We start from the raw sequence: 21,584 nt of genomic DNA, 5'->3' as shown, positions 1-21,584 counted from the left end.
CATACAGACAGCACAAACCACACAGACACATAATACATACAACCAGCACACACATATTGCATATAACCAGCAGCACACCACACAAAAATAAAATACAGTCAGCACACACCACACACATTACGTATAGCCAGCACACACCACACTCACTACATACAGCCAACACACAATTTTCAGTTAAAGTAGCAATGTCAATAAAGAACATGAGTTAGCATCCCAAAATAGAACCAAAAGAGCCCATAAGTGAAAAAATGAAAGGTATGAAATGTGATGACTCCAGTGCTAAAAATACAATTATTCACACTTGTGCAGCATATGTGTAGTGCTGCTGTTGTTCACTCAGCAGTAAATAGAAACACCAATACATAGAAATTACACAATGCACAGCTTTGTTGATACGGGCTACTTGTGAAACCCTCTAAACTTTTAATAAAGAGCACCATATAACAAACGATTTGGGACCCCTGAACCTGTCTCAATGTAGAATGCCCTTAACCAAAACAAGAGAAGAGACCCATTGATATAAGTAGACAAATAACAGACCCGTCACCCTGCACTTACCAAACCGCAGTGCCTAGCTTCTGGAATCTGCACTATTGCTTCAGGCGAAGTCTCGCCACCAGAGCACCAAACCACCACACAAATGAAATACAGCCAGAACACACCACATGCACATCACATACAGCCAACACACACACACATTAAATGCAGCCGGTACACACACACATTACATACAGTCAGTGCACACACCATACACACATTACATATGCTTATAGAGCGGCAAACAGAAGGCAGCAGACTGTAGTTCTGAATTGTCCGGCTTAAAACTCCCCCCCTCTCTCATGCTATCGACCTCGCTTACGCCCCCTCCCTTACCCATTTCTACACATATTTCAAAGGCGGGCCCTCTTTTTTCCACAGGCCTACCCAAATGTCAGTTTTGGCACACTTCAACCGACTTACGTTTTTATCAATTCTGTTTGTGTCCTGTCCACAAAATTGTTATATATATATATATATATATATATATATATACCAATAGCAAGTTTGGCACTCTTCCCAGTCACATAGAACCAAAAACAGACTCTGCCAGGGTGCAAGCCTGCGGTGTATATCCGGAGAAATCAATGAAGGTGCACTCCTGGACTTGAAAAAATATAACTAGTTTATTGTGCAAAGAAAATGCTGATCGACGTTTCTACCTCTACCTTCAGCATCTTGAGAAAGACCTTTAGAGGTCAAAACATCGATCAACATTTACTTTGCACAATAAACTAGTTATATTTTGTCAAGTCCAAGAGTGCACCTTCATTGATTTTCTCTCTCTGTCTCATTAAAGCCTAGCTGATGAGGCTGTACATCTTGTTAACATGGCTACCAGAAATGAAATGGATTCACTTTAAGCAAAGGGCCACTGTGTAAAGATACCATTATTATAGATTATCATGGCTGAATAGGACGAATGATGATGGGAAAGGGAAGAGTACCAATAGCATTTTGGAATAATTTCGGTTGGAGCGTTTTCCTTCATAAAAAGTAACCCATAACAGTTCAGCACCCTGGAGAGAAACTCTTTAATAAACTCTCTGGAACAGAGACCTACAATGAATACCCAGCACAGCTCCCTGCCTGTGTACTCGTCTCGTGTACAAACATGAAAGTATTATTATTATTATGAAGAGAGAGAGAGTCAGGCGTTGTGCAGGGACAATCACCACCTCCATGACATTGCTGCATGATGAACTGAACCTACTGCAAGCACTCTAGCTGTAAACCTGCCCAAGCAATGAAAGGTAGGAGCTTTGCTTAAAGATGCCCTGCAGCCCAATCACTACAAGGCAGCACACACGGTCTGTAACGGAGCCGGGTCATGCAGGCAGCAAGCTTCAGGAAGCAGAGAGCAGTCTGTTTGGGACATGGCGGCTTCCGTAGCCATGCTGCTCCAGCTGCTCTTGCTGCAGGGGAAGGCCCTCCTCACACTGCACGGTCATTGGAAGCGGCAGGGAGCCACGTGATTGGCATACAATTTAACCCGGGCTGTACACTGTGTCCGGGGCCCCCCCGCTGGCAGCCACATCCCAGCACCTAGCAGCACTCTGTGGGCAGCTCTCACCAGGTAAGAGAAGGGGGTTGTCCACCGCATGGCTGCAGAGTGTGAGTGAGAGGAAGGCTGGGTCCCTGCCTGCACACACTGCTTCCATTCACTCCATTCACACTGAGTGCGGGAGGAGGAGGAGAGGAGCTGCAGGTGAAAGGACAGGGTCCAGGAAATCGTAGTGTTGTGAAACACAATCCTAGCAGATCATAAAATATAATGTTTCTGTCATCACACAGATATAGGGAAAATAAACAGGGTGTTTCCACAATGCATCTATATATGCAGCTCAGCTCCCTGGAGTGCCCCTTTAAATGTGTAATTCTGACACCCAGTCAGGCTAGGTGCAAACTGTTGGTTAGGCTACAGTTAATTATGCAGGGTGCTTTTAATTAAAGAAAAAACACACACACTCACACAGATATATATATATATATATATATATATATCTCCCTAAATAGTGCTTTCACAGCTATAGTGACATGAATACATGTTTATATTCCTGTCACTGTAGTAATGAAGGTAAATTATGGTTAAATTTACAGAGGTGTCCCAAATGGGTAAAGTTGCTGTTTGTAATGTTTGTTAGTAAACTGTAGTTGAATCAATAATTGTATAGATAACCCAATAAAATTAAAGGACAACTATAGACACCCAGACCACTTCAGCTCAATGAAGATCCATCTAGGGTTAACCCTGCCTGCTGTAAACATAGCAGTTTCAGAGAAGGGGTTAATCCAGCCTCTAGTGGCTGTCTCATTTACAGCCGCTAGAGGCGCTTCCGCGCTTCTCACTGTGATTTTCACAGTGAGAAGACGCCAGTGTCCATAGGAAAGCATTGAGTGCTTTCCTATGGACTGACTGACTGCGCGCGCGCGGCTCTTGCCGCACATGCGAATTCGACGGAAGAGGAAGGGAGCCCGGTGCTGGGGAAAGGTAAGCTTTTAACCCCTTCCTCCCTCTAGAGCCTGGCGGGAGTGGGGCCATGAGGGTGGGGGGGGACCTATTAACACTATAGTGCCAGGAAAACTAGTTTGTTTTCCTGGCACTATAGTGGTCCTTTAACCCCTTAAGGACCAAACTTCTGGAATAAAAGGGAATCATGACATGTCACACCAGTCAAGCCACAAGACTTGCTTTTCCCACAGAAATCACAAATTTGCAGTAATGTTATTACAATCTTTATTTTCTGGAGTTTTGCAGCTTCCTGCTGTTACAAGGGCCGAAAAGAGACATGTCCATTGGGCTCAGCCTTTATCACATCTGTTTTTGCTGTTGATCCAAAAGATCAAGTTCGACGCAACTATTTATTCTCTCATTCATGAAGTTTTGGTCACAGCGGCAGCACCTTTCATACAAAATTCAGGTCTCGGGAGTGCCCCCTATCTTTTCTGTTTATATTATATTTGGAATCCAGACAAGATTCCTTAGGGGTTAAGCACCCCGGCCAGGCCCCCCCAGCTTCAGAGTCTCCTTTAGAGGTGGCCACAGGTGTGTATATTAAGGAGGAGTTTAACAATAGTCAAGTCACTTTTATTATTTTTTCCAGCTAGCACAGTCATCTGCATTAGTGAGTATACTCATTTTTAGCACCAACGCATTAATTATTTAGTTTTAACACTGTTTTTAATTGCTTTCATTACTTATGTTTGTATACTCACTATGCTCTTACTAGAATTTAACACTTTTTTATTTTTAACACTATTACTATTTATTTGCCCCTCACATTTTAGTGTAGGATCCACCAATAATGGGGTACTTTGAAAGTAGTGGTGGGCTTAACAACATATGGCCATATGGTGGAACCAAATCCCCATATTTATACTTAGTTAGGCATTTTAGTAGCCTTCTTTGTTTCTTGTATTTTTTTGTAGTCTGAGTGCGCCGCCACCCTTTATTCTCTCATTCATGAAGTTTTGGTCACAGCAGCAGCACCTTTCATACAAAATTCAGGTCTCGGGAGTGCCCCCAACAGAAAACTGTTGATCCAAAAGATGGCAAAAAAACAAACAAAAGAAAACAGTTTCAAGCACTTACAATTTTGCAATAAACTAGGAAAAAAATTCTCATTGACCCTAGAATGGCAGTCAGATCTCTCTTTGAATTAAAAAGCTGTTACCCCACATATTAAAAATTATATCCCTCCAAGTATTCATCCAGTTGCTGTTTAAACATCTGTATAGACTAGACTGTATAGAATAGACAAGATAATTCCTGTACATTCTTATTGTAAAAAAAAAAAAACTTTTATTTGCCTTATACCAAATCTCCTTTCTTCCAGTCTAAATGCTTTACTTCATGTCTTATGTATAGCCCTTTTAATGAATAGATTACCAGACACTGGTTTGTATTGGCCCTCAATATATTTGTAGAATACAATTATATCCCCTCTGAGACACCGTTTTTCTAAGATACAGATTTCTTTGTAACTAAAATGTTACATTCCTTGTATTAATTTTGTATCCCACCTATGTACCTTTTCTGCTCTAATAATATTCTTCTTTAAATGTACACAGCATTTTTAATACATGGTCTTACCATTGTTTATGAAGGGGCAAATATATATTAGTGCCACTTTTTATAAGTGACAATACATTACTGGCCTTAGCAACTGCCGATTGACATTGCATATTGTTGCATAGTTTTTTTTTGTCTATAACAATTCTCAAGCCCTTTTAGTGCGCCACTGCCCTAGTTTATACTCTCCCAAAATCCAAGCAGGTTGTGAGAAAAATCAAGCGTTTCGTCGTTTGCATACCCAAACATCAGTTGAGACTTAAAGGGTGCCACTTTTATACACAGAACCCCAGCATGGGGTCTCCAGCAAAAGTATGGTAAAACACGCCCAGGAGTCTCTGTGTCTGGGAGATAATTGAGTGTACTTTGCTTAAACTAATTATCTTCCAGGCACTGGATGTACAGAAAATAAAACCTAAAACACCCCAAAATAAACATAACACATAGGAACCCCCACAAGTATTATATCCGCGGACAGCCTGGATCTGAGCGGCCAAAATATCCAAATAGGGCTCAGATCCCATGTACTCAGCGAATTGGGAGTTCCAAAACGTACAAAATGTTGAATGGTTCCCAGGGTCGAGTGACCGACTTAGAGTTCTAGACACTTGACGACACGCCCGGACTGGCCATCGGGCATGCCGCGATGGCCGTGGGGCCGAGGCCGGCAGGGGAGATCACAGGATCTCCCCTGCCAGCCCCTGCAGGGCCAGCGCTACCCGTCCCACAGGCACTCAGATGCGGCCGCCGGCAGGAGAGGAAGGGAGGCAGGAGAGAGGACCGGCAGAGCTCTAGCCAGCAGCTCCGCCGGGTCCTCTCGCGAGGTCTGAGCGTTGCCGCGGTTACCACGGCAACGCTCAGATCTCGCGAGAGTGAACTCTCACCACTGGCCACCAGGGACGGAAGCATGGTCCCCCCCCCCCCCCCCCCATGGCAGAACGGCTCCCCACACCCAGGCAGAACGCCCCCACCCCCAGGCTAAAGGTAAAAAGGGAGGGGGGGAGATAACTTTTTTTATTATTAATAAAAAAAATATATATATTTTAATTTAAATAAAAAATACATGCGCACCCAGATGAGCGCACCCAGACGCGCACCCTCACGCACACAGCGCACCCTCACGCACACAGCGCACTCCCACACAGCACACTCCCATATATATATATATATAATAACCCTCAGTGAGTTAACAAAGAAAATTAGAAACCTAGAATGTGACGGCAGATAAAAACACCTTCACACACAACACCCCTCTTACAGACACACACACACTGCGCCCCTCACACATACAATACGTCCAAATATATATGTGTAGTTGTGCAGTGTGAGGGGTGCTGTAGTGTGTGTGTATGTATGTATGTGTATATATATATATATATATATATATATATATACATACACACACTACAGCACCCTTCACACTGCACAACTACACACATTACGCTCCAGATACACGCTAGATCCCTTACCCTATGTGCACTCTTAATCCTCACACACACAATCTCCTATACACACTCTGGGTCCTTTACACACTAGAACTCCTACACACACACACACACTGCATTCCTTGTCAGCAAACACATACAACATTCTCTAAACACACCCTCTCTACAATCCCTACACACACTACGTCACCTATACATACACACTACAGCCCGTATACACACACACTCGCTACATCCCCTATAACACTATGCCCTCTATACACACACTCTCTACAGCCCCTAGCCACACATATTACACCACAAACAAGAATGAAATTGACCTATACACACTCCCACACCAAACTCTACATACACGCAATCCCTCAAGCAGGCTCCAAACACATGCACCATACACTTTCCTGGCCCTTTTGTCCTCTGGTATCCCACTTGTGGAGACACCAGAGACAATTTAAAAGCAAACACAGAGCAATCATGTTATTAAATTTGCTTGCGCTGCACAGAACAAATTCAGGGCCTTTTTCTAATGACAGAGCTCTTCAGCGCGGCTCTGCGCATTGAACCAACATGCTCACTTTGAGAGGGGGCGTGCTTGTAATTAGTGATGACAAAACACACCCTCTCTGGCTCCGCCCACTTCTTAGGGGACCGCTCTGATTGAAAAATGCCCGGGCCTAATTTTTTTCCCAGTCCGGCCCTGCTTGACGATCAAGTACTGCTGCCTGCTTTCGGGAGACAAGATGACTGCCCTTTTCCAGCACACGTGTTGTTTGATTATACGAATGGCGGCCACACATAGATAGCACTTTAGTATGTGTGGTTTTCTTTAATGTTAAATAACCCTGGGGTGGTTGGTATTCGGTTTTTCCTCTTCCCTCCTCCCCTACTATGACATGAAACTGTCACACAGCTAAGTGCCTGTTCCCCAGCTGTCTTATCTTCTACCACTCCACTAGAAGCCAACCAGTAAACTCTGCTCAGTGATCTCTTTCAAGATTGTCAATCTGCCACAATGTTGTAATTTGTTTCTCCAGATTTCCAATATGATCTTCCAGAGAAGCAACTCATTCAACCCTGCCGCAGAGGTATGGACCCTGGATGGATTCATTCAGACACAGGGCCAGACCGGAAAAAAAAAAAAAACTGGATCAGGCATTTTTATTAATCACAGCAGCCCACTGAGAAGAGGTCAGGCCCAGAGAGGATGTCTTTCCTCATCACCAATGACTATAGCCATGCTAAAGAGCTTTTGCGTGTGAAAAAGGCAATTTGTTCAGCGTAGCAGAAGCAAATATAATGACATGCTTGCCCTGTTTGCTTTTGACTTGTCTATGGTGTCTTCTTCATAAGTGGGATACCAGAGATCAAAGGGGCCATGAAAGCATATTGTTCATATGTTTGGAGGCTGCTTGTTGGATTCCGTGTCTGTAGAGTGAGCTGGTTTTGGTGTGGTGTTTTTTGTGTTGTTAGATCGGTTTCATTCGTGTTGTGTTTGTGGTGTAAAATGTGTGGCATGAAGCTGTATAGTTTGAGAGTGTGTGTGTATAGGGGCTATAGTGCATGTGTGTAAAGGTGATGTAGTATGCAGGGGCTGTAGAAAGTGTGTAGAATTTTGTGTGTGCATAGGGTATCCAGATGTGTATGTCTGGAATGTTGTGTAGGTGATGCAGTGTGCCTATAGGGGATTGTGTGTGTGTTTTGTGTAGAGGATCCAGAATGTGTATAAGTTATGTTGTGTGTGTGTGTGTGTGTGTGTGTACAAGGGGAGTAGTGTGTGTGTGTGTGTATAATAGCTGTCGTGTCTATAGGAGATCTACTGTAAGGGGTTTAATGTGTGTGTAAGAAGGAGATAGGCGCAAAGCAAGCAACTAAGTATTTAATGAAAAAAAAAAAAAGGTTGTATCCCCCCCTCCCTTCTTACCTTTGCCTGGGGAGGCGGTAGAAGCTTTGATGGTCCAGTGGTGAGTGAACTCTAGTCTGCAGCTCCTCCTGCTAGAGTTCACTCTCACCAGACGTGATCAGAGCGTTACCTCGGAAAACGCGGAAACACTCTGAGCTCACTGGTGGAAGAACGCGGCAGAGCTGCAGATTAGAGCCCCTGCGTTCTTCTCTCCCCTCTCCGGAATTAAGTGCCAGTGGTCTGGTGAGGGAAAACTTTGATCTCCCAACTGGCCTGTCATGACACATTGGCCAGCAGTGGAGATCCTCTGATCCATGGTACATAGCAATTGCGTCTTATTTTGCCGATGACCAGCCTATACAAATCAGTAAAGCAATATTTACCTTGTTGGTTTGAGCTCCTACTTAACCTCCTGACATCACTTCAGAAGCCTGTCTTGCTACAGACACAATTTTTTTTGCTGTTTGTGTTCAGTTGCAATTTGCATTTTTCTTTTTTATTGCACCAACATGTATTATACACTTTTATTTTTTTTTTAAAGGTCAAAATGGGTTTTAGTTTGATGTGACATACACAAACACATGTTTGTATAAATACATATAAATCTGTAAGTGTATATACACATATATAAATTCTTATTTATAAAAAAAATGCAGAAAACTTTTTTTCACAGTTTGTCAATAAACATTATTTTAGTTGTCAATAAAAATAATGTATCCAGCTATAAGAAAAGTAATTCAAAATAAATGTGTTTATGTGTCTTGATTTAAAGGCTACATAATATGTGTAGGATTTCAGTTTGTTTTGGGCACGTGAGGGAGCAGAGTAGGTAGATTACAGCTCCCTCGCCGCAGCCGTGCTCATTTTGCCGCACACCTCCCTCGCTCAGCTCCCAATTAACTGACCGTCTGCTTGTCTGCCTTCCTGCCTCAGCGTCGAGTGAGCTGACTGCCCGCCTCCAATCTCAGGCAGCCGATCACCTCAGGGACTTAACAGGCTCACAAATCCCAGGAGAGCCCTGCACTACAATATAATAGGATAAATGTCTGCTTGTTATCTCCTACGCCAGCATTTAAGAGAGAGTAAAGAAGGACTATATCCCATTGCGGGTTATCCCATTTAGGAGAAACATGTATTTATTTAAAACCTAAATTACCTGTTTTTGTGTAAATGGCTGCCAAAATATTGATTAAAATGGTAATATATTTTTTCTCATATAGGCAACTAATATCTCACCTTTCGTGTAACACTTCAATACATGTTGAAATATTAAATGTTAAAGTAAAAAAAAGATAGTTAAAGTAATGGTAGAAATTGCACATTTTGCACCCTTATAACCTCGGAAATACAGAAGATATAGACATGAACATTTGCATAGGGTTATGCCTCAGGTGGCCCTTTTCAGTATGCCAAATGTAAAAGCAGAAAATCAAAAAGTGAGGTTTAGGATCTTGTTGATTTGACATCAGTAACTCTCCTGTACCTGCAAGTTCTTTGGTCGAATATGAAGTACATATGACCAAACGGAACATAAAGATGGCTTGAATGCGTATATATTTGTTTGTGTGTGTGTGTAATTTCAGTCTGAAATTAAATTTTTCCTCCTTCATATAGCTACTTGGTTCTGTGTTTTTTTTTTTTTTTTTGATAAATATGTTTTTATTGAAGAAACCGTTCAATAATGCAAGATAACGACAGTGTAGGTCACGCAGGACCTAAAACAACTATTGTCAAGGAGGGGAGACGCGCAGGTCTCTATGATAATCGAATAACAGCATAAACAAGCATGTGAACATACAGTAAATTATTCATGGGGGGAGAAATGTGTCCACCATCCCCAGGCTTAACAGCATGACCGTGTACCCATGTTATTATGTGTTGAACTGGTGCCTTCTCTTCCTGGCACGTATACCATTATGCCAAGAACACTATTTGCGTATCGTGTGCTGAATATCGCAACCTCGGGCAAGTACGTTTAGTGAATTGCTTTAGGAGGCATGAGTATAAATTTTCTGTTACACAGCCGTACCATTCAGTGAAATTGTATAAATGAACATATGAGTTGCGCACAGTATCATCAGCAACAGAGTTGGGTTCGATATATGCGAAAATTATCTGGGTGTGGCAGTGAGACACGTAAGTCTCCATGATTATAAAACGTAAACAGCCCGGTGATACACTGTTGTATATGGTGAACAGAAATCAGACTGATTGTAAGTGAGGCGGGTCACAGGCCCGCGGTGTAGCCGGGTTCGTGATCCATCCTAGAGTTGTCACGCACCTTTTACTGTGTGGGAGTGGTGTAATGTTTGGTTCTGTATGTTGTGAAACTGTTTCACTAATATAATGTGCTTGTGTGTGCCTACATATAAACAATACATTTACCTGTCTTTTTTGAACCCCCCTCTCCCTCCATCCACCCCCCTTTTAACTATCAAATTAATGTTCCTAGTTTGTAAGCACATGTTTTCTCTGTCACACAGATAAAAGCACCATTGGCACTTGGTCATCTCTTGTTTTCTAAAGTTATGACAAGTTTCTACAAAATGGCACGGACAGCTTCTGGTATTCTTCATTAAGGTGCCAGGTGTGTACAAGACAGAAGTGAAGATCATCTTTAGAGCAACCCACCCAGAAGCAATTGATCTGCATATACACACTGCATTCTGTTGCCCAAAAATGAGTGACTGCTTCTCTCTTTCTGACTGTGATGTTATTGGCTTTGATCTAGACCATACTCTTTGCCAATACCGGCTGCAAGACTCGAACAAGGTGAGTGTAAGGAACATCATATAAACTCTTATGGTGTATAATCTGATTATTTTGAAGGCTTTAATTTGTAGATATAGCTTAAAACTCCCTTACTACTACAACGATAGTGATGTGAGGATTTTTTTTTTTTTTTTTGGGTCTCAAATTTGCAGTTCGGCTCTTGAATTCCTGAAATTTCACAATGAATGAATAACACTGATCCTGTGTATTTTAGGTTAACTTTAAGACTGCATTGTAGTGGTTTAATGCATAGACTAAAGGAAAACAATATATTTAACCCCTTAAGGCCGCAGCCAAATGTACAAGTTGTGAACCAAAAAAAATGTAAACAAATCACAGATTTTGACTATATGTCTGTTCAACAATAATTTACCTCTTTCATATTAAATGCACCCACACTTATTATATATCATTTTATTCAGGGGAAACAGGGCTTTCATTTAACATCAAATATTTAGGTATGGAACATAACGTAATATGAATACGATTTTTTACAATTTTCTTATTTCTATGTGACATTCTAACTGTGAATGTCATAATACTGTTTGCTTTTACTGCAATAAAATACACATATTTGTATTCAGCGATGTCTCATGTGTAAAACAGTACCCCCTATGTACAGGTTTTATGGTGTTTTGGGAAGTTACAGGGTCAAATATAGCATGTTACACTTTTCAGTTTTTTCACATTGAAATTTGCCAGTTTGGTTACGTTGCCTTTGAGACTGTATGGTAGCCCAGGAATGAGAATTACCCCCATGATGGCATACCATTTGCAAAAGTAGACAACCCAAGGTATTGCAAATGGGGTATGTTCAGTCTTTTTTAGTAGCCACTTGGTCACAAACACTAGCCAAAGTTAACGTTAATATTTGTTTGTGTGTGAAAAATGCAAATAACTAATTTGAAAGCCAATTTTGGCCAGTGTTTGTGACTAAGTGGCTACTAAAAAAGACTGAACATACCCTATTTGCAATACCTTGGGTTGTCTACTTTTGCAAATGGTATGCCATTATGGAGGTAATTCTTATTTCTGGGCTACTACACGGTCTCAAAGCCAACGTAACCAATCTGGCAAATTTCATTGTGAAAAAACTGAAACGCAAGCCTTATATTTGACTCTGTAACTTTTGAAAACACCATAAAACCTGTACATGAGGGGTACTGTTCTACTCAGGAGACTTTGCTGAACACAAATATTTGTGTTTCAAAACAGTAAAAAGTATTACAGCAAAAATATCGTCAGTGTAAGTGCCGTTTGTGTGCGAAAAAATGCAATAAATTTCACTTTCCCTGACGATATCATTGTTCTAATACATTTTACGGTTTTGAAACACAAATATTTGTGTTCAGCGATGTCTCCCGAGTAAAACAGTACCCCCCATGTACAGGTTTTATAGTGTCTTGGAAAGTTATAGGGTTAAATATAGTGCTAGCAAATTAAATTCCCTATACTTTCGGCCTGGGTTGTTAGGCAGGTCCCGCAATTTGTAATTAATAAAAGGACCTAATTATGTAAAATTATTACATAAATATATATGTAAAATTATTATATATACACGTGTGTGTGTGTGTGTGTATGTATGTGTATATATATATATATATATATATATATATATATATGTATGTATGTATATACTTTTTTTACAATTATTTTAATTTATATATAGGTATACATATAGTGATGTATACGTATATACTTAGGTATATACATGATAAGGGAATCTTTTAACCCCTTAAGGACCAAAATTCTGGAATAAAAGGGAATCATGACATGTCACACATGTCATGTGTCCTTAAGGGGTTAAGCAAACAAAGAAGTTTGAATGACTATCTGTTCCTGTCCAAATTAGAGATGTTTAAATTGCGTATACGCAGAAGTAAATTCACACTGACACTAGGTTCAGGTTAAATGAAAGAACTTCAGGAAATTTATTAGCATCTGAACAAAAGCAGGTTTGCAAGCTCTTTTAAAGGCAAAATTACATCATTGTAAAATCAAGATAAAAAGTAAGGAAACATTGTCAATTGGCTTAGAGAAGAAGTGGTTAGTTAAATGCCCTCCCTGTTGGGTGTTACGTCTTACATCATAACTGACGTCATAAAGTTCTCCTCCAGATTTCAGCGCCATCTTGCTAGCACGAGGAGTTCTCTCGATGGGAGGGGGCATTTTGGCAGCTATCCATAAAGAGTAGCTGGTACCTTTAGTCTTTCAAGGTTAGTATCCTCAGTATTCTCAAGGCCTCTTTGGCAATTATACACTCTATCAATACTATCTGCTACAGTGTGTTCTTTGAATCAGAAGATTCTAGCATTTTCTGCTGACATGCTGTTTCTACGAACAAAGGAATCTTGTAAAGTTTAAACTACGAGGCATGAGAGCTGAATATGAGAATATAGTATTAAAAGGGGCCCAATAAGGATTATATAGTTTATAAGGGGCCTAATAATGGATATAGGTTATAAGGGGTTAATAATTCTACAACAGTCCCCCCTATAGAGTGTTAATTGCTAAAAAGGATAAACTTTATTTGTTAGTATCAGAAAATTTGTTAGCCCAAAGACACATAAAACCCCATGTCCGCTACTTTGGTGTTAGCGCAAAGTGCAATTCTGTCCCTAATCTGACCCTAGTAGGCTAACTCATCCGTCAGTATGGCACTTGAACGCTTCACTCCCATGGGTGGCCCATGGTGGCTAGCCCACCACTTCTCCACACGGTAGGCTTAACCTATACAGACGGATGCTGTCCCTAAGCTGGTCCCTCCCTAGAATTTCTGCACTTCATCGTCATAGGGAAGAGTTTGTAGCGGAATGCAGGGCGATGTGAGATCTTGATCACCAATTTCCAGATGAGTAAAGGTTGGTGTCGTTTGGTCTACAGTCTTCTGTAGGAATTTTCTGAGGCATGGGAGGACACAACAAACGAGAAGAGCGAGAACAAAAAGAAAAATTAGTAGAGCCATACCAATATGAACTAAAGCTTTTTGCCAACCAGTCATCCAACCAAGCCATTTTTCCCAGGGATCTGTCACCCCAGAATTCCTTTTTTAACTCTTCTGAGAGTTTATTTAATTTTTCTATGGCCAAAGTGACCTTACCATTAGGGCCTGTGTTTTCTGGAATGTAAGTGCAACAAGTCATGGTGTCGGGTAGTATTTTACATACACCCCCCTTCTCAGCCAAAATCATGTCTAAGGCCAGTCTGTTCTGGAAGGTCATTTGGGATGTGGCTTGTAATTGTTCGGCTAAACCCTGGAGGGCATCCCTGGTATAATTAACAAAGCGCTGTTGGTTGTAATAGATATAATTTATCCAGTTAAGGTTCTTATTGGCAGTGACTATAGTGAACAGTGATTCAAACCCCACTGCAACTTCATCTCTAGCTTTAAATTCATTAGGTACCCCCCTAGGTACCCCAATGGCATCTATGTAAACATGTGGGTCAAAACTGCCTTTTACTGGGGTTTCCCGTTTGGCTCTGGCTGATGTGTGTGCCGGACTATGAGTGTCAGGATGATTATCAGAAATAATGTGGATGGGCATGATGACTTTGACCAAGGTACACTCTCACCACCACTCAGACTCCAGTCTAGACCTTAATTGTAAATCCCCACACAACCAGTAAATATCTCCTAGTGACCTAGTATGGTGTTGTAGCAGGTGCACAGGAACAGTTCTGTAAGTGGCACAATAACCTTTGGAAAAGTTACCCATAAATTTACCGATCCCATCATACATGGTGTAGCAAGTGTAATTACCTTTATAGATTGTAATTCCATCTGGGGGTTTAACACCTCCTACTAGGATAGGGTACTCTGCTGTCCATGCTTCGCAGAGGGACCTGTTAAAATCATAGCGGTAGGCGAAAAGACTCAAGAAACACTCTTCTATTTCTAAAGGGAGGATTAGGGGAACGGTGCCAAGGTGAGGTCGGGCACCACCACATACATAACATGCGGTTCGATTATGCTTATTGGCATTATATCTCATCCACTCTAACCACAAATTAATGTCATTAAATCCAGTTTCAGCGGCCATGGTATCTTCAAAAGTAGGGTTAGCAATGGCCATCATGTCTCTAAAGGACTGGATGTGTGGTTTCAGCGGATTTGGGACCATATGTACAGCCCCTTGCCACTCTGGAGAGTGACACATATCATTGAGGTAGAAATGTCCTAGTTTATTGTAGGAACCCCTTCTCCAGTACATTCCCATTACATATTGGCCAGCATCCTCTGGGCCAGGATGTTCAATATTTAATACTAATTTCATAGGTGTACTTCCTCCAGGCTTTCTTAAAGTCATTCTTTGGAGGAGGGATCTACCATGATCATCTACTTTTGATAAAGCACTTTTTGGTTTGTAACCCCAGGCAGGCCCGGTATTCCATCCCGCCGCCCCCCAATGATCACAATTATGCCCCCATTGGTTATCAACTACACAAATGTAGGGGTCTTTTGCTTGCGGTATGTCTTTATAAATGGCTTGAATCTGTGATTTAGGGAATGGGCAATCTACAATATCACAGTAATCAAAGGTAAAGGTGGCCACACGGGCACATGATGAATTATACCAGAAGGTGTACCCACTAGCATCTTTAGTTATGGCCACCTGCTGGGCTTTAAGAAGGCCAATCAAGGGGATTAGGTACCAGAAGTACATGGTTGTACGGAATCAGCTTCTTCTGGAGCAGGTGTCTTTTTGCAGTGAGAGGCGTGAATCCAATGTGGCCTACCAGCCAGCTTGACAGAGGTAGCGGTGATCAGGAGAACTTGGAATGGTCCCTCAAATCTTGGTTCCAGAGTGTGTTTTCGCACAAATTTCTTGACTAGGACCCAATCATCGGGTAGCAGACTGTGGTTGCCTGTGTCAGAATCAGGATCACTACTCTGTGGGTGGTAAGGAGTGTGGAAAGCAAGAGTCACTCCTAGAGCAGTCCAAATTTCTTTGGTAACTGATGCTGTGAAGGCCGGACCTTGGTCACTTTCAATGACTTCTGGCAATCCGAATCTACACACAATTTCTGTAAGTAGACGTCGTGCTGTTGTTTTGGCGGTAATGTTAATCACTGGGTAGGCTTCTGGCCAGCCTGAGAACATGTCCACTATTACTAGTGCATATTCGTAATTGCCGCTCTTTGGCATCTGGATATGATCTATCTGGATTCTTTGGAATGGATACATGGGCTTAGCCAGGTGCTTCGAGGGGACTTTAGCTGTTTTCCCAGGATTACATTTAGCACAGATGACACACGCTTTACAGTAGTTATTGGTTAGCGTGGTAATTCCAGGAGCTTCGTAGTACTTTTGTACAAGAGCATTCATCAGATCTTTTGATAAGTGTGCAGGGCCATGTGCCCATTGAACAACTGCTGGGTACAAACTCTTAGGGAGACAGAATCTGAGGTTGTTGTAATATACTCCATCTTTTAGGACTGCTCCTTTCTTCTTCCATTTCTGTATTTCCTCAGGGGCTACTGTAGCCTGTTGTTTTCGTAAGATCTTTAGGTCGGTTGGAAGAGTCTGCGGAGTGAATATTGGAGTTTTTTCTTTTCTTGGAGTTTCTTCTTTTCTTGGAGTTTCTTCTTTTCTTGGAATTTCTTCATTTCCGGACACTCTTCTTTCCACTTCCTGTGGTCCTCTTGCAGCTTGCTTTGCAGCTTGATCAGCTAGATGGTTGTCCTTTGCTTCATCTGAGTCCAACTTCCCATGTGCTTTTATCTTCAAAACAGCCACTTCTTCTGGAAGTAGGAGGGCATCCATCAGCTCCTTGATCGCAAAACTGTGCTTGACTGGTGTACCGGCAGTAGTAAGAAATCCTCTTGTTTTCCAAATCACTCCGAAGTCATGAGCCACGCCCAGTGCATATCTTGAGTCTGTGTAGATATTGGCGCGCTTTCCTTCAGAAATCTTGCATGCTGAAGTTAGAGCTTGTAATTCAGCTTCTTGTGCTGACTTTGTTGATGGTAGTGATGACGACTCAATAATTTCATCTGTTGTGGTGACGGCATATCCTGTATGATATTTTCCTTCTTCACCAGCATATCTGGAGCCGTCCACAAACAGGGTGATGTCAGGGTCTGTTAGTGGATCCTCATGCACAGTTGGTAGATGTGTGGTTTCCACTTTCATCTGTTCACAGCAGTCATGGGGGGTTTCTGGGTCATAGTCATGCTGTATGACCAGGTCTTCAAATTCTTCTTCCAGAAAGTAACGTGGCCATGCTCTTATATGTTCACGTTCAGTTGATGGATACTTGGCAACGCCTATTTCTTGAAGTTGTGAATCATTCATGGTGGCCCATAATTTTGCCATGGGCCCAAGATCACCCCATGACTTAGTCTTTGACTTGGTTACAGGGACATGTGGAATGGCTGTGTGCCAATGATGGTACAGATGTTTAAGTTCATGTGGCAGTTGGACTAAAGCCATGCTGTTACCTTCAGTATCATAGTAGAAGTCCTGTAAGGTGAATGTTATCTCAACCAACTGGAAAAGTTCATCCTCATAGCGAGGTTCAGGGTTGATGGTTGGCTTGTACCACATGGTGCAAAAAGCATATTCAGGCCCGTCACAGGGAGGCAAGTTGGGTAGCAGTTTTGCCAGGGTGTGTGTAAGAAGTAGGACATATCCTTCGTCCATGATGAATCCATAGTAGGTACCCCCCTCAGGGAGTGGCAGAAGAGTGGACGGGTTTAGAACCTGGCATCTTTGGAGGGTGACGTTGTCAGGCAGTAGAAGACGACACTGGAGTCGAAGGTGTCTGGCAGCTGTGACATGTTTGATTTGGACTTGGTTGATTATCGCAGAAATGTCATGAGGTGCCAAAACAGTAAGAGGGTGACCAAGAACTAGGTCCCCAGTACAGTCAATAAGTTCTTGAGCTGCGAAGACAGCACGAAGGCAGGAAGGGGTGCCTCTGGCTACGATATCCAGTTGACAGGAGAAGAACCCAATAGGCCTCTGACGTCCGCCAGGACCATGTGGTTGAGTGAGGACGCCTGTAGCATGGCCTTGTCTTTCAGACACAAACAATTTGAAAGGCTTGTCATAATTTGGTAGGCCAAGAGCAGGGGCAGAGGCAATTGCTCGCTGAAGAGTGTAGAAGTTGTCAAGTGCCTCTGGTGACAGGCAGAAGGGGTCTGATTTGAGAGCGTCATACAAGGGTTGCATGAGCAGAGAGGCCTCAGGGATCCAGGCTCTGCAGTATGAGATGAGGCCTAGAAAAGCATGTAGGGATTTTATGCTCTTTGGAGGTGGAATGGCCAACACTGCTCTGACACGGTCACGTGTGAGGTGTCTGGTGCCATGTGACAGGCAGTGGCCTAGGAAGATCACAGTAGGCTGGCAAAATTGAAGCTTGATGAGAGACGCTTTACATCCTTGATCTGCAAGATAACAGAGGAGATCCAGAGAGCATTTTTCTATTGTGGGAACATCATCTCTACAAAGGAGCAAGTCATCTACATATTGGAGTAGGACAACCTCTGGATGGTCAGACTGCCAGGGGTCAAGGATGATACTCATTGCTTTTGCAAACTGGCTTGGGGAATTCTGTGCCCCTTGGGGCATAACAGTCCATGTATATTGTTGTTTTTCATGTGTGAAGGCAAACAGGTATTGACAGCTTTGTTCCAGCGGAACACTGAAGAATGCATTGGCTAGGTCAATCACTGTGAAGTATTTGGCAGAAGGTGGAACGCCAGAGAGGAGTGTGTGCGGATTTGGCACAATTGGGGTGTCCAGGACTGTTGCCTCATTTACTGCTCTGAGGTCCTGGACCATTCGGTATTTCTCCGGTTCACCCTTGGGTGTCTTCTTTTTCACAGGAAATAAAGGAGTATTACATGGAGATTCACATTTAACAAGAGCTCCTTTCTCCAGCAGTGCTTGGACTTGCTTGGTAATGGCTGCTGCTTGGGCAGGTTTCAATGGATATTGAGACTTTCTTGGTAGCTTTGCCCCTGGGATAAGTTTGACCATTACTGGTGGGACCTTCAGATGGCCTATGTCTTCTGGGCCTGAGGACCACAAAGTCTTAGGGACAGTGTTCATTAGAGATGCAGGGAAATTTTCTCTCATGCCTTCTGCATAACCCTGTGGAGTCTCTAGATGAAGCATCAGGGGTAAGGAACACAAGGCTGAGGTATCTGAGTCAGAGAGTGCTGAAGATAATTCCACTTGGCCATCAGGTGTGGATGTGATTGAAGCCTGTAGGCGGGAAAGTACATCAGCACCTAACAGGTTAATGGGACATGTGGATGACACCACAAAACGGGCAAGCAGACTAGGGCAGCTGCCAACCCGCAAAGGAGTAGTTAATGGGCTTTGTCTTCGAAGACCATCCACTCCCACACAGGAGACATCAATATTGGACAAAAAGGAATAATCAGGCAGGTCTTGTTTTCGCAGAACACTTCGGGCTGCACCTGTATCAACAAGGAATATGGTGGGGTGGCCTTCAATGGGTAAAGTTACAGTGGCTAATGGCCCCCCTTGTTCCCCTGCAGATACTGCCATAACAGGGGTTAATGATACAGGCTTGCCAATATCCTAGTCTTCCTGGGCTGAATCAGGTGAAGGAGGTGCCGGGGCCTTAGTGGTAGATTTGGGCCTGTTAGATCTTTGGGGTTTAAGGGGTGCAGGACAGTCACTCCTCCGGCTGGGGCTGCCGGTGTACTAAGGGTTGGTGGAAGTAAATCATTCGGAAGGACCGGCATAAGAGGTGCTGTGGTACTGGGGGACGCCATATTGGAGGCGTGGAAGGAAGTGAGGAAGTGGCGGCCATGTTGGATGTGGGCAGGAGGTGTGGGCATGGTAAGGGCCGAAGGGCCAACCTCCTTTTGTACTAGGAGCCATTTTCTTTTAGGGTGTTTCAACTTTACACTATATCATAGCTAATAAAATTAATCAGAGAAGCAACATTCTGTTCTGCAAAAATGAAATACTAAACTATGAACGGACTCTCTAGAAACATGTACTTTAAGATAGCTTGATGAAAAATAGACTCACGGAATTCAAACAATTTACCTACAGCCATTAATCACTTTTCCTCTTCACAATCTAACTTAACAACTTTGCATATTCCCTCTATCCACATTGCATAGTATTGCAACAAATCACACTTGCCTTTACATTTTTAACTCGTCCAAATAATTCTCTATTCCTGCATCAGATTCACTTTCCTAACCTTCGTAATCAACACTGAGCTACATCCCCGACTCCCTATCTTATACACCAGTCTTGGAGAAAATACTTTGCACCGCGAAAGGAAATACAGCCTCAGAAAGGTGGAATGTATTCTTGTGAGCTAGTCTCCCACATAATCCTCACTGCCTTATCACAAAACACAAAATATATATATATATATATATATATATATATATATATATATATATATAGTCAAAGATGAAGTAGGAGCACTCAAAAGGACTTTTTTTCGGTGATTTTAATGTAGTGAAAAAAAGTTTACAACAAAGTGTAACACATCTATTCAATCGATTGAATAGATGCGTTACACTTTGTTGTAAACTTTTTTTCACTACATTAAAATCACCGAAAAAAGTCCTTTTGAGTGCTCCTACTTCATCTTTGACTATACATCTCAGACGCTGGTAGCACCTAAGGCAAGATAACTACAAATCTCTTAAGGGTGAGTGCCTGAATTATCTTTATCTTTATTTTTATATATATATATATATATATATATATATATATATATATAAAAAGCGCTACGGAATCTGTTGGCGTCATGTAAATGGCACAACTTCTATTAAAATAACAAAATACACAATTAGAATATTTTCTAGCAAAAATTCCATTGCTAAGTCTTATCAGTAGTTTCTGAATAACTCTCACTGAAGAAACAAATCATGCCTCCCCCCCCCTCTCTCCCCCCTCGCGTCTCACAGAAGGCAAGGAGGGAGGGGCGGGGGAGAGAGAGAGAGAGACTGTAAGCACTAATCTCTTTAACCATGTCAGTGCTGGAAGGACAGTTACGTTATAGTAACAAGACAGAAGGACAATTATAATATAACCAGGCTTCTGCTGTACGGACTAAATCATGATCTAAAAGCTTCCCTTTCTTTTCTGTCAATAACTTACGCCTAGCTTTCTGGCTGCAATCTTCCGCACACAGGTACGGCAATTCCACATACTTTAGCAATCTTATCAACCTTCTTAACCATCTCTTCCCCTTCTCTATCCTCTACCAAATCACACGCAAGCCACCCCTTACTGGGCTTTCCTAATTTCTGTCCCACATCCTCTATATGAGGCGTCCCAGATATAGAGAGAGACAGAGAGAGAGAGACAGGAGGGGAAAGTGTAAATAGTACAGAGAGTAAGACAAAAGTAAACACAGGAATCTGTGTGACAGACAATTTAAGACATTTCAAGTAAAATACAGTGCATGCATCACAGTTCAAATAAGTTCAACAGTTCAAACAGGGTTAACAAAAATCCCTTTCCTTACACGTGTGGCAAAAGCCACCTAACTCAATCCCGTAGTACACCTGCAGACCCACCCGCAAGTACCACTACCACGTGGTGATGGAAACAGCAATGCCAGCCTGAATCCACCTGCCACAAAAGTTAAACTGGAACACTCAGCGTCAGCGCTCGAAGCTGCAGTGTTCCACCTCTCTGCACACAACAAGCAGAGTAAAGTAATGTCCAATGAGGCTAGCAATCAAAGCGACTCTTATGGGAAACCCCCAGGAGACAGTGAGTCTACACCCCTCCACAGATTCCCCCCCCCCCTTTTTCCTTACAACCACAGCCACGTGGTTCCTAAAAGGAGTAAACAGGCAAACAGAAGATCCCCAGGAAAACTTCCACAGATCCACCCCCCTTTTTCCT

At 42.4% G+C, this 21,584-nt stretch overlaps 1 protein-coding gene across 1 annotated transcript in view; it reads left to right on the top strand.

Moving 5' to 3' along the window:
• Positions 1-1,968: 1,968 nt before the first annotated feature.
• NT5DC1 (5'-nucleotidase domain containing 1) overlaps positions 1,969-21,584 on the top strand; it is a 396,716-nt gene continuing 377,100 nt past the window's right edge. The window contains exons 1-2 of the mRNA XM_063441282.1: positions 1,969-2,113; positions 10,435-10,723. Of these exons, the coding sequence (XP_063297352.1) occupies positions 10,631-10,723 (93 nt within the window). The 5' untranslated portion in view covers positions 1,969-2,113; positions 10,435-10,630. The remainder of the gene's footprint in view (positions 2,114-10,434; positions 10,724-21,584) is intronic.

Source organism: Pelobates fuscus, chromosome 2 (genome assembly GCF_036172605.1).
Source record: "Pelobates fuscus isolate aPelFus1 chromosome 2, aPelFus1.pri, whole genome shotgun sequence".
In the NCBI taxonomy this organism is placed as follows: domain Eukaryota; kingdom Metazoa; phylum Chordata; class Amphibia; order Anura; family Pelobatidae; genus Pelobates; species Pelobates fuscus.
The sequence above is the reverse complement of the archived record's forward strand: the minus strand, read 5'-3'. Positions and strand labels throughout refer to the sequence as shown.